Genomic DNA, 18896 nt, shown 5'->3' with positions numbered 1-18896 from the left:
CTGGGAGTCCTCATCTGTAAACATGCCTAATAATCCTTGTGGCACAGGCCCAGAGTGGTGCTTATGGGAATCATGTACAGAAGCATTTGCTCTGATGCCCAGCACAGAGTGCTGGTCCCATAGTGTCACGCCCTTCTCTCCGTCCTTTTTCCTGACTGTTCTTTCTGCAGCTCTCACTTCTGCCTGAGCTCAGCAGAAGGTTGGGGGAGGTGGGAGGAAGGCAGCAGGTTGAAGTCGGTCTTGGGGCACTCTTCACTTACCAGCCTATCTCTTGTGAGAAAAGGCAAAATGATAAAACTATGCAAACAAGTACTCCAGGATATTGCTCATAGCTTTTAAATCACCATGACCTCTGGGATGAACACTAGACTAATCACAACAAGGTTCTGAAATATCACTATTCCTGGTTTCAGTAATCCCAGCCCTGTGTTTTTCCTGAGAAAACCATTCTTAGAAAGCACAATGTTATATACACAGAGATATGGAATTGTGTGTTGGTTATGAAAGCAGGCGCACACACACAGCCCTAGAAGGAGTTTGACAGCTTCTATGGTAACATTTTAAATTGCGTCACCATGATGGCTGCCTTAACTGGAAGGACATCATCATGAAGCCTTATTTCTTACAGAAATGAGAAAATGTTTATTTTATGTGTTTTTATAGCTAGGATTATATTTTCACTTTTTTGTAGTTTGCTTTGATTTTTATAGTATCTCCTAAATGGTATATGTGTTTGTTTATTTAAAAAGTTGATATTAAAAACATGTATGTGTAGATAAATTGATAGATAGCTGGCACTATTAACATTATTACTGTATTTTTTATGCAATCCAGGAATACACTCTGATTTTATATATTTATTTATTAAATATATTTTTATTGATTTCAGAGAGGAAAGGAGAGAGGGGGGGAAGTGGAAACATCAATGATGAAAGAGAATCATTGATTAGCTGCCTCCTGCACACCCCACACTGGGGATCGAGCCTGCAACCCTGGCATGTGCCCTGATGGGGAATGGAACCGTGACCTCCTGGTTCATAGGTCGACGTTCAACCACTGAGCCGCACCGACTGGGCTGCACTCTGATTTTAAATGCAATGTACCTTGCTTACTTAACCAGGTCCCCCGAGTTGTCACAAACTTGAATTTAGATAGCAGTAGTCTTCTAAAGAGGTCTTACATGTAAGGCTAATTTCCTAGGGATTAATTAATTTGTTTTCAAGCTGATATTTGAAACCTTATATTTCTAAGTTGGTTTAGTTAAGTAAGATGATTTCTCCTTTAGATGCATCACTGTGGTCAGTTGAGGATGGGATAAGAGGTGGTGGGGAGTACCAACACCAGTTTTTGCTCTCACACCTTCTCACAATGAAATCCTTTTAGGTTGAACCATAGGAAAGTGTTATATTCACCACTTTTGAGCTGACATTTTCAAATGGTTTATCTTAAATTTTGTAAGGAGCCCTTGGAGTGGCTGCTGGTCCTAAGAAGTTTGGGCAGGGGGCCAGTTAGACCTGGGTGGGTGGAGGGATGGAGGAAGTGAGGCAGCAGCTGGGTCCTTGTGTTCAGATTCAGGTAACCTACATTGGGGGCGAATGTGTTCAGTTATTCTTTAGCATCTTATTTTATGGCTTCATTTATAATGCTCTTCCTGATAGGTGACATGGAGCCTCAGAGTTCACTCTCTTCTCTTCCCAGTGGGTGACCTGACCTGGTGCTTCTTTTCTCCCAGCCTGTCTATCCCCCATTTTCCCATATCTGGAATGACATGTGCAGCAACAGTGAGGAACACAGATCCAGGTCCTCACATGGATCCTAAACATCATTTGTCCTGCAGTGGAGAGACAGAAATGCAGAGTTTCAGCCACTGATACGGGTCATAAATGTGTCAATGACAGAGGTTGACTCCCATTGCACTCCTGGCCATCCTGGGTCATTCTAAACCTAGGGCTGCTGAATTGGATATTCAGGGCAAACAGTGTATGCATGATGCTACAGGGCTCAGGAGGGCAATGTTGTTGTAAAAGGTACACGAATAATAGTGAAGTTGAGGGTGAAAAAGTATTAAAATATTACAAACTTCTTTTTTTTTTAATATATTTTATTGTTTTTTTACAGAGAGGGCGGGAGAGAGCTAGAGAGTTAGAAACATCGATGAGAGAGAAACATCGACCAGCTGCCTCCTGCACACTCCCCACTGGGGATATGCCCGCAACCCAGGTACATGCCCTTGACCGGAATCGAACCTGGGACCTTTCAGTCCACAGGCTGACGCTCTATCCACTGAGCCAAACCGGTTTCGGCATACAAACTTCTTTTTAAGCTTTTTAGATTTCTGAATATATATAGTCAGTTTTCTCAACACTAAATGGGGACAACTTTATTTGATAATGTACGGATTTGATGAAATATTGATGTGGAAATACTTTTGAAATTTTAAAACTTAAATAAATATTAAGTATTTTATTGTGCCACATTGTGCACTCTAACGGAAACACTGTTGCTCTCACAAGTGCTTTAGGTTGCAGTTGATGTTCAGGGGATGTCGGGTGGACTGATAAACGTCTGGAGTGTTAACGCTCTGATTTAGGTTATTAGAGTTTTAAAGCATTTTTCTCCTCTTACATTTTTTACCATTTTGAAGTTCCCATATAATTGGAATCTATTTGAGCTCTAAGACTACACACTTACATTTGACCCTTCTGTATGAAATTGGCTTGCTGAAATGACCTTTCTTGAGTAGAATTGTATAGGTGACTACATGTATTCTATATTATGCACAATTGTTTTTACTCATAATGAGAGACGTAACATGAACCTTCTGGGGTTTCCTTTGGTGTTTTGAAATAACCAGCACATGTTTGGTTAGAAAAGCTATAGTTTTGACAATATAAATGGTATGCTGTTATATTTTTGCTAGTGGGGATAAGGGAATGTCACTATGGTGAACTCTTAACAGCAGTGTCTTATTCTTTCATTGCTGGCGGCTTGTTGCTTAGTGAGGAGTTGGGAGAGTTCATGGAGATGAAAGGTGCCAATAGTCCGGGGATTCTCGTGTTGACCACTGGCCTCAGCAAACCATTCATGCGCCTGGATAAGTACCCCACTCTGCTCAAGGAGCTCGAGAGACACATGGAGGTACTGCTTATCACATGTCTGTCCCTGGAGTCCATTAGCCACTGTGAGAGAAATTATTAATGATTTACTTTGGAATCAACAAAAAGAGTTTACCAAGGTTTTTTAATTCAGTGGATTTTCCAAATGATTTTCTTAAGTATTAATTTTTTTCTCCTTATCCCAGCTCCTTTATCTCCTTTTTCACCCACTGCTGCTGATAGAAAAAGTTTCGAAAGGTAGAAAATGCTAATAGCATTGAAGAGTCCTAGCAGGAACATTTAGCTACAATTATTAAGTGCATAAGTTGTGGAGTAATATAATGTAAAAGCATTATTTAATTAAAGATAGGTATTTATCTTATTTCTGAAAAACAGGCTGTGAGCCTTGCAGAAGTTTGGGTTTGGTGAACTATTGGCTAGGGTTTGCTGAGCTTTTCCTGTCAAGGGCAGGCTGTTGGTCTTTTCCACAACTGCTCGCCTGCTGCCAAGGCAGCAGAGCCGAGTATTAGGAGTGGGTGTGGTGTGTGCTGTCTGCATTCACTACAGCAGATGGTGCTCTCCTGACTCCAGCTCAGCGCTTGGCTTCTCTCTTCGAATGATTGTTTCCCCTAAGGCCACTGGCTCCATGATTCCCTTAAAGAATAAGAGGCGGCAGTTTAATGCTGGGAAAAATAGGATAGGACGTATAGGACATATTACAGGTTGAAAAGTATTGGAAGATTCAGTAGAGTCTATAGAGAATGTCTTTTTAAGAAAAAGCTTTTCATTATAAAAGCTAATCGTGTGTTCTTTTACTCAAGGATTATCATCCGGATAGACAAGATATTCAAAAATCCATGACTGCCTTCAAAAACCTTTCAGTAAGTGATTAAGCATATTATGGAGTGTTTTTTCTTACATAGTATTATGGCAAATGAATGTAGAAAAACTGTTTATCAGCTGAAAAAGTTAGATGATAAAAAAAAATTACCTGTGAAGTATAATTAAGGTTTACTCTGGTGAAATAAAAATGAGCATACATAGTAGTTATTCCATGACTGGTAAGTTCTCATGCTTTACTAGACTTTGGAGACTAGAACAATGAAATGATGATTGTTTAAATTTTTTAAAGGCTCCACATATTTGATGCATTAGCTACCTGAAAATGACTTACACATGTTTTAGCCTTCATCCAGTCAGTGTCTTTAGTGATAGAGTATGAAATGGAATACTGGTGGTTCCATTTTATTTTTTGTCTGCTGTCTTATTGACTGTGTTTCTGAGATACACACCTTATAGCATAAATGCTACTTATCTTTTTTCCCCCTCTTAGTCTTCTATATTGGCAGATATTAATAAAATCAGAAAATATTTTTCTTGTCCAGTCTGCATTTTTTCTTCCATAAGTGGCAAAATATGCTATATTTTTCTAAAACAGTGTTTCTTATTTCAAAGGTTTGCCTCTCTGGACTTGATTCCATGCTTGTGAATTAAACACATTACGTGTCTTAAGAAGAATTAAGATAAAAAGCAATATGGCCAAAACTTACAATTCTGGAAGTTTGTCTCTTTTAATAGTGTTTTACTATGTTTTCCAGGCCCAGTGTCAAGATGTACGGAAAAGGAAAGAGCTGGAGTTGCAGATCCTGACGGAAGCCATCCGGAGCTGGGAAGGAGATGACATTAAGACCCTGGGCAACGTCATTTACATGTCCCAGGTCATGATTCAGTGTGCCGGAAGTGAGGTACTGTCATGCAAGTGTGCAGAGAGTGGATGGGAACAGCAGTGGAAGAAACACATGCCATGGAAGGGATACCAGCCATGTGCTGTTGGTCTTTGTTCTTATTCTAGTTTCTTGGTTGTTTTCCCTGAAACCATTAAAAAGTCTCGGATAAAAATTAAGAGCTGAACATAATTTGCATTAAATGTTTTATAAATGCTTTTAAAGTTTTCTTAGTGACAGTCAAGATATGTTTTGATGATTGTGTAATACAAGATTTTAAAGGACTACCAAATGATAACAACATTTTAATAGGACTCCTAGCTTATAATTTGTCTACTTTTTGTCCTTGCCAAATATAAAAGTGGTTTCCGGTATGTTAGCAAGGCTTAGCTGGCTGTGGACCACTTGACCAGTTAAGATGCAGCCAAGAGCAGTTATGATCAAAGTCTATATCAGTGTCAACTAAGAGATGGTGTCAGGAGAGGATTTTAGATCCCTCGTTAGTAGTCCAGTTTGGCAAATGTCTGCCACAGAGAAGTATGGGCTTCTGGCCATGGGCTTCTTACCAACACTGCCATTCCAGGAAATCTACTGTTTTCCATGGTTAGATCATTATACTGTTCTATTATCTAATATTAATTGACATTTGCTTATGGGAATCACAGTTATCTTACAGGTTTGGTTTAAGTGAGAGATGAAACCAGATCCTTGTGCTATCCCCACACAGTGAAATTTGAGCAGTTTGTGTTTCAGTATTCACAAGTTACATCTTCATTGGGTCACTAAGCTAGTACCTCTTTATGAATTCTATTTTACCTTTATAAAAAATTATCAACATGATCAAAATATGCTCACTACCCATTTCAAACATGACATTTTTAGGGCAGTAAGAAAAATGAAGCTTGTACTCACAATGCACATTCCTTCCTGCCTATGAAATTAAAAAATGATATCAGCCCACTAGTTGTTAATTTGGGTATCATAAGAAATCATGACTTTCTAATAGACTACAATGATTAAAGAAAACAACCCAAATCTTAATTCTTTTTTTAAGTTATGCACTTTTAAATTTTATTTAAAAAATCTATAGAAACATTTCTCAGTGTTTTCTTTATAATATTAGATCTAGAAAACATTCACTTAAAAAAAAGATTTAAAGTTATAATGATGACTGAAAAGATGATAATATCCCTGTTTCCCTCTCACCCTTCCACTTTCTGTAAAAACCAATGGAAAAAACATCCTCCCGTGAGGATTAACAAAAAAGGAAATAGAAAAAGGAGGGGAATATAATAAGTACTTTTCAACAACTTCTTTAGAGTATAGAATGTCTTTTTCAAGGCACTTTGCATGTGGCTGGTGTTCTGAAGTCTACTTGGAGACATGGCTTCCTAGTATCATTTGCTTTTGTGGGCAGTGGTTAAATGGCAACTTGTGACAAAGGCTATCTGCATGTTCCTTCTGTGTCTCCTTTTAGGTTCTGGGAATTTTTGTCCTTTAGTTGTGGTCTCTGGGGCTTTACTTACCTTATGGAAGTGAATGATTTCTAACACATAATGCTTTTAAGCCTTTCGTGTACACTAGATTAAGTTTACGGGATGGATGCGAACAACATTAAATTGATATATCAGGAGTTATAGGGAAGTGCCAGGAATTATTAATAGACCAAAATTGATTTTAACGTTTTATTTTACCCACTTTTTATCATGAAAGGTCCACCTATTTCCCCTCCTCCCACTAAAATTTTACAAGTTCTTTTGTTGTTTTTTCCTCGATCACAAAAATAAAATTTTAGATTAATTATAAAAAGAGTTAATGGCAGCGATAGATCCCTTAACCAAATTTTTAAAGAAGATGTTACATGGGCTACTTGTAAGTCTAATAATTCATTCTAATTTTGTTTCCATTTAATACAGCTAATGTAATTTGGTAGAAATACCTAAATGGAAAATATAATGCAATGTTTCAGAAGATTTAGTTTAAATATTTGTTTTCACATCTGTAAATACATGTTTTTGGATTTATTTGATCTTTTACTTTAGGAAAAGAATGAAAGATATCTTCTACTCTTCCCAAATATTTTGCTAATGTTGTCTGCCAGTCCCAGGATGAGTGGTTTTATCTATCAGGTAAAACACATTTTAAATTTATTTTTTATTGTGTGTCTGAGAATCATTTCCAGGCATATTTTGAATATTTTCATTAAATAGTAGCTATCACTATTTATGCGTTGTGTGTAGTGTTATGTGTATAGTGTTATACATTCAAATATGTATATACATCTCCTGTCTGTGTATTTTGATGTCACTGTGCAAACATCCTGGTATTAATCCTAAGCGAAAAAAGAAGGGAACAAATGAAACTTACAGAACTATCTCCTAAGGGCACAGATCCTGAGGTGCAGGGTAAGCTGTGCCACCCCCTGAAGTCATATTTGCAGTTGCCACTTCTTTCCTGGTCGTTGTGCCATCGTAGGTGCCACTGTGGGTTGGGCTGGGCTTCAGATTGAGACGCTTCATAAGCAGTGTAGCACGGTAAGAGGCATTGGCAGATGTCAGGTGTTATAAGTAGTAGTAAATGATCACTTATCCTCTTTATTCTAGTGTTCTATAATTTCACTGATTTTCTCTGAGAAGATATGAGAGCTGATTTAAATGAAAACACAGGGCAGATCTTTTCTGGTTTTTTGTTTTTTGTTTTTTTGGTGGTTGTTTTTTTTACACAGTCATCCCTTGGTTTCTGCAAGGGACTGGTTCCAGGACTCCCTCTCAGATACTAAAATCCATGGATGCTCAAATCTCATATAAAATGTCATGGGACAGTGCTTACAGTTGGCCCTCCCCATCCTCAGGTTCCTAGTCATGGATAGAAAATACTGTTTTTGATCTGCAGTTGATTGAATCTGTGGATGTAAAACCGATGGATAGGGAGATCTGACTGTAATTTACAGTGCTGGTATTGAGCAGATTATATTTTCCCTGTATGTCTAATAGGTGCTTCTAGAAAGGTTTTATTACCTTTTTTCTGTGTAGTTAGAGAAACTAATGCCTTTCCCATCAGTATGTAAAGGCCTGGCCAGTCACCAGATACTGCTTCAGCAGAATCACCACTTTGTTTCCTCTGAGTTGCATTTCAGAATAGTGGGTTGTTTCATATTGTCTGCAACAAGAACACTGGTGAATCCTCAGTCAAAAGTGTCTACAGCTTGTTTGTATCCAGAAAGCTTTATCTGCCATCCAGAGAGTTGTCATCACACAGTTATTCCAAAAGGAGCACTTTAAAGTTGATAAAGCAAATATATATGGACAAACCCAGAAAAATAATACCTCTTGATTTGTAAGTCTGTTTCTGAGCAGATGTTTAGATATAGCGGCTACTTGTGTTCCCTCAAACTGGCAGCTCCTGCTTTGTTAAATGACCCTAATAAACATAAAGCAGAGTCCTTTATTGTCAGCACTCTCTGGCTTCATGTTTCATATCTTAAGAGACTGAGATGGGGCCCTCCTCTGACCTGAGGAAGCAGAGGTTGCCCTTTGGGTCAGGCCAGGCCCCTATGGATGACCAGGCTGGTGAGTTTGCTCTGGATGTTGGCATTGATGTGCCACGGGAGGTCAGACCACGTGTATGACCTGTTTTCCCACTCTGCACAGTTTCCTGTGAGGTGTTGCTCTCTGAGTGCTGTGACCTATGTATTGTGAATATTTATATCTGGCTTTGACTGACATTAAAAAGCATTAAATCTAGCAGTACCCGGAACATCCTATCCCTTGGTGTTGATTTACTAGGTTAAAAGCAGTCACACAGCTTTATTTCTGTAGGACTTCTCAAAGCTACTAATACACTTGTGTGCATTATGAATCTTGGAAAGGAGTGCACAGTATACAGCATTTTTCAGATTCATCCGACCCTAGAAGGATCAAGTACTGGCTAATGTTTCACCACCAAATGCCAGGACAGGCTTTCTCGGTGGACTGGATCGTTCTAGTTCCATGAGCTGTAGGAGGATGTTCAGCAGCACTTCTGGCCTGCTTCCCTCTATGTATCGGGAGCACCCACATCTCTGTGACTTTGCCGGTGTCCTCCGCAGGGCAGCCCTTCCTTCCCCTGTACCTTGCTGAGAAGTACTACTTTCGGAGGTGCTGAGAGAGTCCTCCACAGGTGGCTTGGCCCAAACGCTGTTAGACTTTTCCTAAAGACTTGGTTGATCACCAGGTACATTAGTATATCTGTGAAGATGTTTGGTCTACACTAGCCCATATACCTAACTCCATGTGCTGTGACTGGCTAGGCTACCGAGGCAAGAAAGGTGGTCATTGACCATACAGCCACAGCACAATCCTTGGATCAAGAAGACATGGTAACTTCTTGTGTATTAATCCAGTAAACCAAAAGTGAAAATAAGTGGTGTGTGCTGTTTGAAACCAGGGATGTCTTCCTAAGGGTGGATGGTTTTTTTGTCAGGACCAAGTTTCAAGCACCTTTTGGTGTGAACCAAATGTCTCAGTGACGTTTTGGACAGGACCAAGTCCTGCCTGGCTATTTGCAGTCCTTTTCTGGTGTCTCTCCGGTAGCATTTCCTATTTCAGTTCCCAAGGCCTCCATTTTCAGAATGGACAGGTTGGCTGCTGTTTTCTGCATTTTGTGCAGCGCTCAGCACAGCTGCTGACTTCCTGTCTGGTGGACAATCAAGTATAACTTGTACAATTCCTCTTGCCCCAGTTTCCCCCTATTTTGCCTTCAAACATGGAACTTTCTCTGCATTTCTTTATGAGGCAAATCTGTGCTTCCTTTTCATAAACATGCCATTTAAAATAGCTACCATAGATGCTAGTGTGTTTTTTTTTTAATCATAATATGTAATGTTTTTGTGTCCTCACATTTATGTTTAGAGTAACTCACCAGTTGGAATTTATTTGTGTTCTAGTTTGCTGCTCTGTACCTTTTTGCTGAGGCTCAGTTTGTTGATTATAGTATTATGATTACTTATTTGAGATAGAGGCTTTTTGTGTTATACATGTATCTGGTACAAACAAGACAGCTTTTGTGGTTTACAAATGCAGTTCCTCTGCCATTTCTAAAATTATTAGTATTTACTTTAGTAACAGTACCTTCTTTACTAGAAAAGCACTAATTGTGTTTTTTTTTGTGGGGGGGCTCTTTTTTAGGGAAAGCTACCAACGACAGGAATGACAATCACAAAGCTTGAGGACAGTGAAAATCATAGAAATGCATTTGAAATATCAGGTGATAGGCAAAAACCTTGCGGATGCTATCTGTCATGGTGATGAGAGGCAGCTTACCATCTGTGTGCAGATTCTTGCTTGACTATTTCAGAGGGCTGATGTTTAACTTTGTTGAAGTATACTCTGGGTGTATGTATGTGCATGTGTGTGCTTTCTACCAATTTTCCAATTTCAGCCCGTTTTTCTCATCTCTTCTAGGGAGCATGATCGAGCGGATATTAGTATCATGCAACAACCAGCAGGATCTCCATGAATGGGTGGACCATCTACAGAAGCAAACGAAAGTCACATCTGTCAGCAATCCTCCCATTAAGCCTCATTCTGTGCCGTCTCATACCGTAAGGACCCCATACTTCTGCCTCCAAACTTCAGGGTCAGCTTTTGGTTGAGTTGTCAGCAAGTGGTCAAGTAATTTAAAGCATTATCAATATCTGGATCAAGACTGCACAATACTTGCCTTGTACTTCTCTGCAAATATTTGCTTATTTCCATTGAGTAATGAATAGCTTCACAGTGGTCACACTTGTGAAACAGCCCTAGGTTGTGCTTCATCACATACAGTCAGTGGCACTCGGGCAGGAGTCTGCTGCCGTGCTCAGATGGGCCTCAGAGAGTAAGGTACTGGGGTTTTCAACTGAAACTTGAAGAGTGTGCTTTTTCTGAGAAGTTTAAGTATTTCTGTTGTTTCATCAAAAAATAAGTATTTATGATGATGAAAAGGACCAGATTCATGTTGAAGGCATTAAAATGTAATTTTTGACTCATTATTTTGATTTTAAGAAAACCACTTCTACTTAGAAAAGCTCAACAGCTCAGCTCATTGGTTTTTTAGATACATAAACCTTTCAAAATAGATCAGTACCAAAGTGTCATTTTTTAAAACTTCTCTTTATTGGTGTTTTTTTGCTTAAGATATTGCATCATTTGTCATCTTTACCAAACAATATTGAAGAACCAGGCACACCTTTTTACAAATGACTTACGATTACATAGCATTTCCAGTTGGTAGGTTTCTCTCACATCCTTAAATTGTTATGATCTTTGTTAGGACGTTTCCTACTATGTAATTCGCTTCTGCATTCGTTATCCTTGGCATTAAAGTTTTAGCTCAGGAAGGGTGGCTGTAGCATAGCATTCTGGTCATGGTATCATCTTACTCGAAATCTCTCAACAATATGGAGGCTAAAACTGCTCATTTCCTTTAGCTGATATGTCATTATGAATGACTCTGCCATTTATAACTCCATACTTTAAAAAATACTAAAGATGCCCTAACTGGTTTGGCTCAGTGGATAGAGCGTCGGCCTGCGGACTCAAGGGTCCCAGGTTCAATTCCAGTCAAGGGCATGTACCTTGGTTTCGGGCACATACCCAGTAGGGAGTGTGCAGGAGGCAGCTGATCGATGTTTCTAACTCTCTTTCCTTCTTCATTCCTCTCTGTAAAAAATCAATAAAATATATAAAAAATATATATTAAAGATGCTTAGCTTTCATGGTACTAAACTTACTTCAAAGGCATGTATGTATGTGTGTGTTTATAAAGAAAAATGAAAGTGCCTTTTCATTCAAATTGTTAGTAACAGTCTGAAACTAAGCTTTATAAAATTTCATTTCAGGTAAAAGCTTTTTCTATTTGGACCCTGGCCTCTCATAATCCTTTTCATGTCACCCAGTGGCAAGGGAGGTGCCCCATCAGCAGGGATTTTAAGTCCCCACTCTGTGGATGACGCTGTTCCTCACATACAGGCTTTTGAAATTTGCCTTCTTAGGGAACTTCTTTTTGGGGAATTGAGTGTTCTCCCTGTGTTCTGTCCATATCTAGCTTGAATAATGTTCTAATTTTAGCACAAAGCATACCTCTTTTGACTTATTTGAGGAAGGAGAAACACCACCAAATATTACTTACTACTACATTATTGCTAGAGGGGATGTTTTGCATAATTTTATTCTTTTGTGAATTATTTTTTTGAAAAAAATTTTACAGTAGTTGTGTAGCAAATGACAAGCACTGACACACACACCAGGACAGGCCCGTGGTTTCTGCACAAAGTTTGTTCTTAAATATGGTGGCATCAGCTAGAGCCAGGGTTTTCTTATTTTAAACATGTATTTCAAATATTGTTCAGCTTTCTTTCCTTTTAATTTTTTTAAAATAGTTTTTATTGATTTCGGAGAGGAAGGGAGAGGGAGAGAGAGATAGAAACATCAATGATGAGAGAGAATCATTGATCAACTGCCTCCTGTATGCCCCCACTGGAGATCGAGCCCGCAATGCGGGCATGTGCCCTGGGCCAGAATCGAACCTGGGACCCTTCAGTCCGAGGGCCAACGTTCTATTCACTGAGCCAAATCAGCTAGGACTAAAAAATATAGTTTTACTGATTTCAGAGAGGAAGGGAGTGTGGGGGGTGGGGGAGGGCGGTGGAGAGAAACATCAGTGATGAGAGAGCATCATTGATTGGCTGCCTCCTGCACGCCTCCTATTGGGGATCAAGCCTGTAACCCGGGCATGTGCCCTGATCTGGAATCCAACTGTGACCTCTTGCTTGGTTCCTGGGTCGATGCTCAATCACTGACCCACACAGGCTGGGTTGTTCAACTTTCTAATAATGGCTTCACTCAGGTTTACAGATCACAGAATCACTCAGCTCTTGCTCCTGTTAAGCATGCCTTATTGCTTTGGGTCATTGGCTAATTTTGAATTAATTTATTTAACATTTTCTTATTTAATTGTCACTGTGATGGGTTTTCCAGTAATATAAACCCCAGTGATCAAGCCTTCTCAGAAGTTAGATCTCTATAACTTTGTTTTGATTAAAGTTAATCAAATAATTTGTTTTATTCCAGAGAGTGGCAATTTTTTCCTATAAAAAAACCAGGTAGTAAATATTTTCAGCATTGTAGGCAATATGGTCTCTGTAACACAAAAGCAGCTATCAACAGAGGTGGGCCTGGCTGTGCCACTCCTTAGTTAAACAAAACCTGGGGTCAGGTCCAAGCTTTGCCCACTCCTAAATTACAGGCACTGAATAACAGCTGACTGGGGAGGATTACCCTCCCCCATAGTCTTGCTCCTAGTAAAATTCTGATATAGTATATATTAAATGAAATACCTTTTTGCAAATGTTAATCCATGGCAAATAAAGGTGGTGGTGGAGTGTTGTCCGGGTTTTAGTTCCCCAGCGTCCTGCTGCCTCCTAACCCAGGCTAGGCCGCAGCCTGAAGCAGAATCTTTGGGGTATCGCAGAGTCAAACTGCTTGGAGAAATGATAATCTGGGGGTTATTTCATTGGGTGCATTTTTTAAAATTAGCGGAACTAAGTGTATTTGATTGAGGTTTCTTTGATGGTGAATGTTCTCTTTTTTGCTTTTTCTTGTTCTTTTCCTTGGTTAGCTCCCCACCCATTCGATCACCCCATCCAGCAAGCATGCAGACAGCAAGTCGGTGCCACTGACGCCTGCCTACCACACACTGCCCCATCCCTCCCACCACGGCACCCCACACACGACTATCAACTGGGGGCCCCTGGAGCCTCCGAAGACCCCGAAGCCATGGAGTCTGAGCTGTCTGCGACCCGCACCTCCCCTCCGGCCCTCAGCTGCTCTCTGCTACAAGGAGGTGAGGTCTGAGCGAAAGTGAGCGCGACCTGACATCGGGATGTGTCAGGTTGGTTGTGCTGTGCTTCATTCCAGTAAATTCAGAAATAATGGAAAATCACGAATTTCTACCTGTGACATAAAAGTGCAGCTCAGCTTCTTTGAACTGTGAAGGGTCTGCCTTTCTTTATTGTCATTTCCTTCTGTTTAGGGGCCTGGGAGGCTGTGGAGACCCTATAGGGTGGGCGGGTTAGTGCAACATCGGACCCTCTCTGTGCCCCACATGGCCTTTTCTGTGCTCACCATGGTCCTATCTTGAGGACTCAGAAGCTTCCCATGGGCTTCCCATGGGCTTCCTCTGGGCCTCTAGCTGAATCTGAAATGATTTTCAGCTTCCAGTCATGATGGGTCTCACTATTTCTGCATGCTGTTCTGCTGTGCCTTCCTTATGATCCTTTTCCAAATTTGAGATCTTGCCTGGGAACCCTACATTTACACATAAAAAATGAAAGTTAAGTCGGCTTTTCTCTTTGTGTAAGAGGTCATTATGCACGTTGCTCTTTTCCTTTCTAGTCCAGGATTTTGTGCAGTTAAAATATGATTCCCAGCCATAAATAAGTACTAACAGTTTCCTGCACTTTCATGCTAGGTTTTATACAATAAATCTGCTTTGATGAGGAAAGGAAGTGCCATGAGAATTGCATTCTGAGAAGTGTTAGCACTCGAGGAAGCTTGATAATTGAAATGATGAGAGTTGGTTATCACGAGCGTGAGCGGCATGAATGAGTATGGTTATCATGCGTATGAACTTGAGTGTGAGTTGGCAGTATGGTCATCGTGAGTGTGGATATGGTTACTGTGAGTGTGAGTGTCGTTATTGTGAGGGCGAGTATGGTGATGATGAGTATCAATGTGGTTGCAATGAGCGTGAGTGTGGGTGAGGATGGTGAGTAGGGGTGTGAGTGTGGTTATTCTATTAGCCTGAGTATGAGTATGGGTAGAGTGTGAGAATGCATATTGTTATCATGTGAGCATGTGACCATGGTTATTCTGAGTGAGTGTGGTTATCACTGTTGTGATTTTCATAAGTGTGTGTGTGAGTGTGAGCATGGTGAAAAACTATTGCCTGATAGGAGTCTCCACGTCCAGTCAGAGACTGAATTTGCCTAAGAATCTGGAGCAGACCCTCCCTTAATCCTTGCTAGCAGTTCTAAAAATTTTAAGACACCTAGAACAGTGCTACATAAATTATTATTTCTTTACGTTTTTTGTTCTTAATGAATTTTGAATTTTTTGATATGTCTTGCTGATGGTGGTTATATGCCCAAGTCAGAAATGTCTTTATCATGGGCAGTTCCTTAAAGAATGTTGATGTTCTTTATTACCTAGTTTAGTGTTTACAGGTAGCACAGGCAAGCACGGGTGGGGGTTTCATTATTGAGAAGGAAAATTGGGATAAAAGTGTTAATTAAGCAAAGGAACAGAAAGGCAGGGGAAGAGGTGTGGCAGTGAACGTGAGCATCTGGTTTGGGTAAGTCTGGCTACAGTTGCTTTGCTGGACCCCATGCTGTAGAAAAGGTTTCACACTCTTAAGTATTGTACAGTATTACTGAGCACCTCTAAGCACTTAGTGAAAAGAAGTCTTACTGAGTATGGCAAGAAACGGAGCAGCCAGCCTTGTCTGCGTCGAGGAGTCGGGTGTGCAATGTGTGTGGATTTGTGCCCTCTGCACGTGTGGTGGGTGCCTTGTCTGGTGCGCCGCCAGGCGTCTCATGTCTTTGCTTTGAGTTATGGAAACCACCAAACACATGCCGTGTTTATTTCTCTGTGAGCTGATTTCTGCTGCATTTTAAAGAGTTTTTAAATACTTATTTTTATGGAAAATATTTTGAAGAGATACCTTTAAACATAAAGTTTTGTTCCCTCTGTGCTTTCAGTCTGACTCATCCCATAGCACGTCACCTTCTGAGTGTTGGTTTCTCATTGTAAGATTCACAAATGGCTTATGTAATTTAAATGATGCGGAAATGAACCCTTTTTAAAAATATATATTTTATTGATTTTTTACAGAGAGGAAGGGAGAGGGATAGAGAGTTAGAAACATCAATGAGAGAGAAACATCGATCAGCTGCCTCCTGCACACCTCCTACTGGGGATGTGCCCGCAACCAAGGTACATGCCCTTGAACGGAATCAAACTTGGGACCTTTCAGTCTGCAGGCCGACGCTCTATCCACTGAGCCAAACCGTTTAAGGCAGAACCTTTTTTGATACTGATAATTTAATGCATGCTTGACAATTGAAACTTTACCCACTCCATTGGACTTCTTCCTTCTCTCAGTTTTTCACCTTCATCTTCTGCAGTTTGTGAAGTTGTGTTGTAGAGGTAAGAGGTAGACCATTACATTATGAATTTAGCTCTGAACTAGTGTGAACATGCTCTAGAGAGCCAGTGTCTCATCTTCTCTCTGTATCTGTGCTCAAGGCCGATAGGATGATCTATCTTACTCCATTTTCTTCTCCCCAAGGCTTCAAATATTTTCCTAAAGGACTCATTTTTTACTTACCTCTACTTTAAAAATAGCCCTGGGCTTGACCAGGTGACTCGGTTGATGAGAGTGTTTTCCCAATACGCCAAGGTAAGTGGGTTCTATCTCCTGTCAGGGCATATACGAGATTCAGCCAGTGAATGTATGTATAGGTGGAACAGCAAGTTGATGTTTCTCCCTCTCTCAAATAAAAAAATTGTAAAAATAGCCTTAGTTTTCTCATCTCTTTCTAGTTAGCGGCAGCAGATGGGTCTGTGCCAGAATTAGTAGCATGCATGGCTCTCTGTGCGCACGCCAGCCAGCTGTCCTTTCCTCTCCAGAGGCTGCCTGCCTCCCCTCTGCTGTGTGTGTGACAATGCTGATGGACCTAAGTAACATGAGGGTTCTTACCAGTTACTGTCCTAGTATTGATTTTAAATTAATGCTCCGCTGCTGGCAAAAAATCAAAATATGAGAAACATAGGAAACTTTTAACAGTGAATGACTGTGGTGATTTAATATTTTGCATCTTTACAGTGACACTTACTGATCTGTCAGTAAAAATTACTGCCTTGGGAAATTGTCAGCATTTTTTCTCTTTTTTCCCCTTAGGATCTTAGTAAGAGTCCCAAGACCATGAAAAAGTTGCTACCTAAGCGTAAACCAGAGCGGAAGCCTTCGGATGAAGAGTTTGCGCTGAGGAAAAGTGAGTCTGTGGGCACAAAGGCCCGGGTCTGCCTCACACCCCACAGCACAGTGTGCCTGGGATAGGGAGATGGCTTCTCAAAGACTTCAAACACAAGTCAGGTCGGAGCCTTCGTGGCACTTCCAAAGGAAATTGTTGGAGCAGCAAGAGCGACAAACTACTGCGGTGTAGACACTCGAGCAGGAAAGAAACACTAGTGATGTGCTGTCGGATTGGACGCGGGGTTTGTGGGAGTGAGGCTTTCAGCTTGTAGGGACTGTGATGGGGCAGGACTCTGAGGCCAGGGGAAGGGCTGGGCCAGTGGTGAGAATTTCAGAGTTGTTCTCTGTGCTTAGGTGGTTTCTCAAGCTGTGAGATTGAACAAAGAAGAAGAGAAAGGGTTGAGTCTTAGATGATGAGGGAGGGAAGGAGCTAGCAGAAGAAGGACCAGGAGGTAATAAGAAAACCAAGGGTTTTTGTATGGGCTAAAGGAGAAACTTTACCTGTGTGGACCACTGTGTAACTAGTGCCTGTGCACAGCAAGTACTAAGTAAACCTGACTCCTTTAAAGTCACATCGTAATTCTGTAAGTTACTTTAACCTTTATTACATTCAGAATCAGACAAGTTTTTCTGGTTATTAGAACCAGTGGTTTCCTCCTCTGTGCCACATAGAAAATGTTCGCTGTCCTCTCATTAATTTACCTTCTTCAACCTTCTCAGGGAAGCCAGTCCCTTTCTGGCTTCATGATGCTTTTGTGGCACTGAGGAGGAAACCACTGTACTTGCCCACGTCTGAAAATAATCCAGTTACATCAGCTGCACAGAGGGAATGGCCTGTTCTAGAAGTTACCTTGCAACACCTCCTGAAATGAAACTAGTTAAATGTTACCTTTCTTACTCCTGAGAGAGGAGCTTGTTTCGGAGCTTATAATGAGAAACCTGTTAATTGATTGGTCCCCATTCGTGAAATTTAAGTCAGCTTCTCAGTTGCTCTTAAACTCTTCATACTGGAGTTTATTTTTCAGTAGGGACTATTCAGCTTGCTTTGTATATAACTGTCTTACTATCATAAAATAACAGAGGGTTTAGTGTGCAACTTATAAATATTTCAGCCTTCCATTCTTCTTACATTTTTATTACAGTAGGTGAGCTTTTTAAAAAATATATCCAGCCTGGCCGGCCTGGCTCAATGGTTGAGCGTCGACCTATAGACCAGAAGGTCACAGTTCAGTTGCAGTCAGGGCATATACCCAGGTTGCAGGCTTGCTCCCCAATGTGGGGCATGCAGGAGGCAGCTAGTCAATGTTTCTCTCTCATCATTGATGTTTCTGTCTCTCTCTCCCTCTCCCTTCCTCTCTGAAATCAATAAAAATATATTTTTAAAAATATCCAAATATTATGTTAGAAAATATAGAAAATCTAGGGAAACAAACTAGAGAAACAATTTAACCCCAGGTTCCTATGAAGTGTGAGGCTCTGAGCTTGGTACTAATACCATTAGATGCTGTTAGTCTGGAAGATTCTGTTCTCTGTACCTGTGATCTCTGAGAGTGAAGCCAGTGTCTGGAATAATCCATAGCTTAAGGAAGAGCCCTGGAATGATACCTTCAAGCTTTAGATTGTGCCTTATAAATTTTTAGATGAAATCTCTAGTAGGAATTTGTGGATCGTAGGAAATGTTCTTTGTAAAGCCTCTGATAAATGTGGTCATATCGCCTGTCTTCATTCCTACCAGCTGTGGATGAAGGGAAGACTTTCTCTCCACTATCCATATCAACATTGAGAATTGTCAGCTTTTTCACTTGTTATCATTTTGGTATGTGAAAACCTGATGCTTTGTTTTAGTTCTCACTTCTTAGTGGGATTGACTATTTTTTGTTACTGACCGTATTCTTTCTGTGTGAAATGCTTGTTTCTAGTTCTTGCCTTTTTTTCAATTTCAGGATATGGAATATTATTTTTCTTCTGGATTAGTAAGATAACATGTACTTAGGATATATTAACCTTTTGTCAATATGCTGCA

At 40.4% G+C, this 18896-nt stretch overlaps 1 protein-coding gene across 16 annotated transcripts in view; it reads left to right on the top strand.

Moving 5' to 3' along the window:
• ARHGEF7 (Rho guanine nucleotide exchange factor 7) overlaps positions 1–18896 on the top strand; it is a 132670-nt gene that overhangs the window by 96414 nt on the left and 17360 nt on the right. For 9 of the 16 annotated variants that reach the window (XR_004966429.1, XM_036301987.1, XM_036301989.1 and 6 more), the window contains 9 exons: positions 3000–3138; positions 3917–3976; positions 4694–4840; positions 6862–6948; positions 9985–10063; positions 10261–10400; positions 13457–13681; positions 16799–16892; positions 18609–18689. Coding sequence is in view for 14 of the 16 variants with exons in the window: in XM_036301987.1 (XP_036157880.1) it covers positions 3000–3138; positions 3917–3976; positions 4694–4840; positions 6862–6948; positions 9985–10063; positions 10261–10400; positions 13457–13681; positions 16799–16892; positions 18609–18689 (1052 nt within the window). In the remaining 2 variants the exon portion in view is untranslated. The remainder of the gene's footprint in view (positions 1–2999; positions 3139–3916; positions 3977–4693; positions 4841–6861; positions 6949–9984; positions 10064–10260; positions 10401–13456; positions 13682–16798; positions 16893–18608; positions 18690–18896) is intronic. The other 7 variants (XR_004966430.1, XM_036301986.1, XM_036301992.1 and 4 more) reach the window with 1 other exon arrangement.

The sequence above is a fragment of the Myotis myotis genome, unplaced genomic scaffold (genome assembly GCF_014108235.1).
Source record: "Myotis myotis isolate mMyoMyo1 unplaced genomic scaffold, mMyoMyo1.p scaffold_m19_p_3, whole genome shotgun sequence".
In the NCBI taxonomy this organism is placed as follows: domain Eukaryota; kingdom Metazoa; phylum Chordata; class Mammalia; order Chiroptera; family Vespertilionidae; genus Myotis; species Myotis myotis.
This window is presented reverse-complemented; position numbering and strand designations above follow the sequence as displayed.